This window comes from Jatropha curcas, chromosome 2 (genome assembly GCF_041381405.1).
Source record: "Jatropha curcas cultivar XTBG-Jc1 chromosome 2, XTBG_Jcur_1.0, whole genome shotgun sequence".
NCBI classification, from domain to species: Eukaryota; Viridiplantae; Streptophyta; class Magnoliopsida; order Malpighiales; family Euphorbiaceae; genus Jatropha; species Jatropha curcas.
Genome location: NC_143152.1, coordinates 21,513,785 through 21,521,128, shown reverse-complemented (window position 1 = coordinate 21,521,128; position 7,344 = coordinate 21,513,785). Strand labels below are relative to the sequence as shown.

At 29.0% G+C, this 7,344-nt stretch overlaps 1 protein-coding gene across 1 annotated transcript; it reads left to right on the top strand.

The window, feature by feature from the left end:
* Window positions 1-2,056: 2,056 nt before the first annotated feature.
* Window positions 2,057-5,146, top strand: LOC105634435 (rho GDP-dissociation inhibitor 1). Its single transcript, XM_012217296.3, has 5 exons — window positions 2,057-3,010; window positions 3,357-3,423; window positions 3,889-4,107; window positions 4,344-4,468; window positions 4,837-5,146. Exons 1-5 carry the CDS (start codon window positions 2,744-2,746, stop codon window positions 4,912-4,914), a joined length of 756 nt encoding a protein of 251 aa, XP_012072686.1. The 5' UTR covers window positions 2,057-2,743; the 3' UTR covers window positions 4,915-5,146.
* Window positions 5,147-7,344: the final 2,198 nt, after the last annotated feature.

The following is a 7,344-nucleotide window of genomic DNA, read 5'->3' as shown; positions in this document are numbered from 1 at the left end:
ATTAATAAGTGTAAGGTGTTGCTTTATGGTGTAAAAAGTTTTGAAAAATGTAACACGTTTTTAAAATGTGTTTAATGGTACATAGGTGGCAATTAAAATATTAATTTTTAATTAGCTCGAGGGTTGAGATGGGAGATCTCTTTTTTTTTTAATTAGAGAAATCGAGTTTGAGTTCTCGGTATGGAGTCCCTTTAAATATTCAGAAGGAATTTTTTACCCTTCATGGATCTGTCCGATGTGAATTTGAATTATTCGAGCGGGTGGACTTCAAATATCGGATAGTATATATATATATATATATATATTCAATTCAACCATTAACCATGATTTTATTTTGTTAGTTCAATGAATTCTTTAACGAATATTAAAATTAATGGTCTGACATTCCTTTTTCTTAAATGAGATTGATAGTTGGATTCTAATGAATAGAATAAATACTCAAGTGACTAATTCTATTTACAAAATCACTACAATTTTATAAAAGGATGCTACTGGATGGATGTGAGACATCGAATGAGCAATTATTTGTGTTTTCCTTTTAAAAAAACAATATAAGTTCATAAAAAATATAAAACTTGTTCAGAAACTTCAAATTATTTCATCTTGTATAAAATTCCAATTTCATGTGAGCTCCATGCTATAATCATTTTTAAAGTAGTGTTTAACTTACAACCAATTTGCAATATTAGCTATTTTAGTATTTGTTAGCTATCGTAATAGTTGGTAGCTGTTCTTTTTAACCGACAACTATTTATAGTATTCGATAAAAATATATTAGTTGTTTAACGTAAAATGACAAAAAAAAGATATTAACTTTTTAATTAGCTAGATTTGAGAAAAAAATGAATATAATTGTCAAAAAAAATTAATTAATTTTTATGAAACGCTAAATATTGGAGTGCTTAACGCTTGATAAAAAAAAACTCCTTCAAACTTCGAAAATCTATTATAAATACTACATTATTGAACATACAATTAATTGACGTAGAGTTTTGACTTTATCAAAACACTGAACGCTAGCTAAAAGCTGTCGATGAATGGGCTCTAGTAAAAATGCTAAAACTAAAAGTTTCTAAAAATTAAGGTAGCGTTTAAGGAAACACGTTAGCCCATTTAACGTTTGGTGGGCCACAATAATTAATGGGTATTTTTTTTTAACATTTATATTCATTACTTCTTTTTCCAAATTAACAATCTTTATTTAAAATTTTCCATTTACCTTTATATCATTTTAAATTTATAACAGCAGCTAATCAAACACCTAATTTTACAGAATACTTTCACTTTTATATAAAGTGCTAATACCTAATACCTAATAATCAACTAGTAGTTAATATTACTAAACAGACTTGATATCTCATCCAATATGAAACTTACAAATTAAATTGAAATCATTTTCAAAACACAACTCAAATAGTACCTTATCCCATCTGCAACTCAAAATGACTAATCCCATGAGACAGTCAACAACAATTTTTTTTATGTCTATCTAACCCTAAATTTTTGTAGATTAAGAGGTAATATTAGTTGTCTTACTATCAAACTGTTCTATTAGTTAGCTAAATGTCATCGCGAATAAAGTTTTATAATCAATTTCCTCAATTTATACTTACTAGTATAAGAAATCAAATTCATATTTCAATTTATTCAAAATTCCAGAAGTACAATAAAACAAAATGCAATATGAAAAAATATTTTCTAAAACAAATAATGCAAAACACTATATATCCGTGGCACAAATTAAAGTATTAAATATACAAAATATGCATTCTCAAAAAAAAAAAAAAAAAAACAAAATATGAGAATATATACTAGTGTTCTCAAAAAAAAAAAAAAAAAGAAGAATATATACTAGTGTTCATCATATCATTAAAAGTTGATACACTGTATATTATTCCAGCTGGTAAGTGACTATGCAAAGGAAATAGCCTATGCTCCAATGCTTAATTTAGAAATTAAGATTTCTATTTAAGATTTATTTATATTAAAAATAATTAAAAAAATTAAAAACAAGAAAGCAAAATATGATGTTAAAACAAGAAAGTAGAAAATCAAGACAGGCAGTTAGAACTTAGAAGTAAACATTCAAGAACTGTAGTACTACAAGTCTGCAACGACGAATCCTCATTAGCAGCTTTTTATTCGATTTGCCAATCATAGTAACCACAAGAAATGGTCAAAACTAGGCTGTCTGTCTCTGATATAATCTCTCTCTAATATTAATTATTAATTAATATATGAAAAATCCTTCCTCGAATCAAGGTCACGGTGGATTCTACTGCAGGAGTGGCCTTCACGATCTCGCCACCTATCTCTCTTTATCTCTAAAACATTGTTGTTGATGCATAGTTTCGGATCACCACAGGACCATTTCCATTTTTTCTGTGTTTGAACTTTCCAAAACAAACAAACCCCATTTTCTCTTTCTTTTCTATTCTCCCTCTCTATCTATGAGTGTGCCCTTTTTCTTAGTGTCTTTTCTTCTTTGAAGGGTGTTCCTTTGTGGGTTTTTCTTGGTTTTGTCTTCTATTCACCTCTCTAAGATTCTTTGACTCTTTTTTTTTTCCTAATTTAATATTATATATATCTGGGTTTTCTCATATTTATTGGTTTTTGGATTTTGGCTTCTTTCTTTTTGCCTTTTTTTGGGTTTTTATTTCCTTTTGTTATCTCAAAGAGTTGTTAGTTACCGTTATTGAGTGGGATATATATAAACATATACGGTGTTTTGTATGGGATTTTGATGTCCTTGGCTGTTGGTGTGGAATCAAATTCGAAAATCATGGGTTTGGATGAGAAAGGCAATGAGGAAGTTTCAGAAACGAAAACAACAGAGGAAGCACCTGCAGGTGGGGAAGAAGTTCCAGTTGATGAATCTAAAACTGGCATGAATAGAAACATGAGTGAAACCACTATTTATGCAACTGATCAGGAGGAAGAAGATGATGAGGACAGGAAGATTGAGTTGGGTCCTCAGTGCAGTCTCAAAGAACAACTTGAAAAAGATAAGGTAATTGTTTTCTTTCTCTCATTATTTATTGTTTTATAAATCTTTTTTCTTAGTTTTTTCTTTTATTCCATCTTCTCTAATTCAATCTTTCTTTCTTATTTGGGTAGAATTATAATTAATTTTCAAAATTAGAGTAAAATAATCTATTTTGTTGGAAGATTTTGAATATTATTGTAAGTTTTATAAAAAAGTTTCCTTTTTTTTTTTTTTTTTAATTAATCCTTCTGATTATTAGTGCTTTCAATTTTTATCTCAGTAAATTATTTTATTCTCAGCTCCATCTTCTCTATTTTCTTTTATGGGGTATTCATTGTCATTTCCTGTTTTTTGGTGTTTGAGAACGTAGGATGATGAGAGCTTGAGGAGGTGGAAGGAACAGCTTCTTGGAAGTGTGGATTTTAATGCTGTTGGAGGTAATGAATCCAATCTGTTTTAGCTTTGTAATCTTATGATTTTGGATATTTGTGCTTAATTTGCTTAGATTTTTCTTTTTCCAATGTAAATTGATTGCAATCAAACTCTGTGAATGAGGAAAATCTCTAAGAGAGTTTAATTTCTGGCAATTTTTTGTTCATGATGTCCTTTAGTATCCTTTTGCACATTTAGAACTCTGTTTACTTGGGAAAAGAACAAAATGAAATTGGTGAAAGCTTAGAAATTAAATAGTTCATTCATATTTTTGTCAAACCACAATTTCTAGCACTTTAATCTGTTCTCCTTTGTACTATTATGTACTATCCATTTTCCATATGCATTGCATCAATTGAAATTTGTAGTTAAGTAAAATTTCCTGTTTTTTCCTTTTGGATTCTTTTAGATATCACATTGCAGAATTCTTTGTATCTCTGATATTTTGTTAATGTCTTGTGACTATATAGAAACTCTAGATCCTGAAGTTAAGATCCTGAGCCTTGCCATCAAATCCCCTGGTAGACCTGATATTGTTCTTTCTGTGCCTGAGAATGGAACTCCGAAAGGCGTATGGTTCACCTTAAAAGAAGGCAGCCGATATAGCCTGCAATTCACTTTTAAGGTTGGAAACAACATTGTGTCTGGCCTCAAGTACACCAACACAGTTTGGAAAACTGGTGTCAAGGGTAAAATCTCCGCATTCTCTCCCTGCATCATATCCCACTTTAGCTTTACTGTTCAGTTTTGAGATCAATTTCATCAAACCTGCATTTTGAATTATTGCTTTTCTGTTTTCTGAATTGCTTTTGGTAGACCATGGTTTTGGAACAGCTGGAAAAATCTAGCTTTTCCAAAAGCAGTTTGTTAAAATTTAAAAAGCATCCTAACCTCATATTCTACTTTTGTATGATTATGCTTACAGTGGATAGCACCAAGGAAATGCTCGGAACTTTTAGTCCTCAGGCAGAGACTTACACACATGAGATGGCTGAGGATACTACTCCATCTGGTATGTTTGCTAGAGGATCATACACAGCTAAAAGTAAGGTAAGTTCAACCAGTTTTTGATGTTTTCAGATTATGTCAAGCTGCTTAACAGGCTTAAACGGTTATCTACTTGTTCGATATGAAATGACATGAGTACTATAGCATCATATTTCGAGCTCATAAAGAAAGCATTTTGATATGAACTTCAATTTCTTACTTTCATTTAGTTTCATGTGCTCTCCTGATTCATCTAACCAAATATTATAATCTGATATCTTTTTTCTTTTTCTTTTCCATCTTTTCATATATGTGATTCGAATTTGTCGGGGGGCCATTTCTCTCTTTGAACAAACAATTATTACAGGCTTGCATTAGTACCGCTACTAATTCTGTTGTGTTTCATGTGCTTTCTTTCTCTCCCTTTTCAGTTTGTTGATGATGACAACAAGTGCTACCTGGAGATCAACTACACATTTGATATCAAAAAAGAGTGGCTGACCACTTAATTCTTGAGATTGTTCTTTCTTTTTTCTCCTTCAGATGTCATTGTTGCGACTGGAGTCAGTTGTTTTCCCAGTTTAAATATGATTTGGATGTTAAGAAATCTTGTTTTTGTTATCTCATTTATGAATCCTGTCTGAGACTGGTCTTCTCAACAATGAAGGGAGGATTAAAAACTAAAATGTTCAACTAGATGTTCATTTGGTAGATGTGGTTAATAAAAGTTTTTTTCTTTTACATTTCGGCTCATCCATCCATATTAAATGTTTTTGATTATTGTTTGTGTTTATGTCTTATTAACTCTAGAGAATTAGGGGTAAGTATTTAGTCGATTTTATATAAACTAAACTGAACCAATGCTCAAGAGGTGTTTATGTTGTTTGTATAATCAAAATGTGTAATTTTTCTCGGATTGTAGAGCCCTCAAAGATTGAATTTAAGTTCTCAATCTTGCGGGAATTGAAGTTGTTTATCACTCTAACTAATACTTTCAACAATAAACCAAAATCTTTTTAATATGTGAACAAAACTGAAATTGGTAATGCATAGGATCAAATTTAACCGAACTAATTTGGCTAAATTCTATTTTGGATAGATTTGAACTTATTTTTTATGGTTAAACAAAAACCAAAATCGAAAAAATTTTTGGTTCTCTTTTAAAAATTAAACTCGAACCGAGTATATATAAAAGACTAAATCGAATTTAACTAAACCAATTTGATTGGATTAGTTTGGTCGATTTTACCGAAATTTGCTCCGCACAGGATGGAAAAATTGGTTATAATTGTGCTAGATTCTATAATAATTGATGCTGTAGTCATTTCAAGAACCAGAAATAAAGTGTGTGAATTTAAAATCCACACTATGAGCTTAATGAAAGAAAAGCTATCTGGAAAAGTGTCGACTCCAATAGATTGTTCTTTACCTTTTTCTTTCTGTTACTTCGACCGTTGAAAGTAAAAGCCAAAACGTCTAACTTTAAAAATGATTGAGTTGTTCTTTAACAGTTCAGTTTTGCATGTGGTAGATTAAAGTTCACGTTGCTCAGTAGGTGCAAAAATGGTCTCTTCTGGTACAATTGGCCATACTTTTCAGGTAAATGCATGGTAGGGGTGGGCCTATTATTTTATTTTTTTTTAATTTATCCTAATTATTAGAATACACTTGAATCTATTTCAAAAAAAAAAAAAAAAAAAAAGAATACACTTGAACGTAATGTAAATAATTGTATTTTTAATATATATATATATATATATATATATATATATATATATATATATATGTATATATATTAATAATAATAATACATTTAATTAATATATTTCATTGCAACTAACTAATATTAATGTACATTCAAAAACAAAACAAATATTAATCAAATTGATTAAGTAGAGAAAATTAAAGGGTAATGGATTAATTCCATCCACATTTATTGAATAGTTAAATTTTTGAATTTCAATATGCTCTTAAAAAATACTAAAATTTTTTTATAATGATAAAATTAGTAAAAATGTTTAAATATAAATTGAAAAAATGGGTTAGAGTCAGGCTTTTTTCAAAGTATTTTGTATTTCTAAGACCACCTAAAATATTCTTCTCTTCTTCTCTCATGTCCTCTTTTCATTTGATCTACCCTTCTTGCAAATCAAAGATATGAAGAAAAAAGAAGTGGCTTTTTTTTTCTTCACTCTTCAATCTCTTCGTTGTCTTTCTAATTCTTTTTTTTCCTTCTTTTAAGGGAAACATACAGTATGATCCATGTAGTTTGCGAAATACAACTAATATATCTCGTTTTTTTTAGAAAATATACTAAAACATCCTTATAATTTAGTCATTCCGTCCAATTTTTGTATTTTTTCATTTAGGTATCTAATAAAATAAAGAAAATACCCATTTTATTTTTAAAAATACAGGGATGGACTAATTATATTTTTCAAACTAAAGAGGCTGTACTGCAAAATTTTAGTATAATATTTTAGCATATCTCTTTTAATCTCTGTATTTTCTTATTGACTTAGCAGAAAACATGTAAAAATTGGACTGAATAATCTAATAGTGCAACGGAAGCAAAACATAGAGAACATTGATATATTTTAAAAAATACAGCAACACACTAGTTATATTTCGCAAATTACAGGAATCATATTATATTTGCCCTTTCTTTAATTTGGTCAAATTTGCAATTCAATTTTTTTTAAAATTTCTTTTGTCAATTAGTAGCTGTGACCATGGTCTTGAATTACTGATTTTGATTTTAGAATTACCAGTTCGATTTTTAAAAAAATTGAAATTAAAACCAAACAACTTTTAGACATTTTTTATTGGATTGCCGATTCCGATTCGATTCCCATTTCAAACAAGAAAAGAACAACTTTTTTTCAACTTTTTTCTTAATTTAAATTTTTTAGCATGAACAAATAATAATAATAATAATA

Bases quoted from the DNA above. Each gene is read 5' to 3' on its own strand.
- LOC105634435 (XM_012217296.3), top strand. From the start codon at position 2,744: ATGTCCTTGGCTGTTGGTGTGGAATCAAATTCGAAAATCATGGGTTTG. The intron at 4,108-4,343 runs GTAAAATCTCCG...TTATGCTTACAG, and splicing joins TTGGAAAACTGGTGTCAAGG to TGGATAGCACCAAGGAAATG. The intron at 4,469-4,836 runs GTAAGTTCAACC...CTCCCTTTTCAG, and splicing joins CATACACAGCTAAAAGTAAG to TTTGTTGATGATGACAACAA.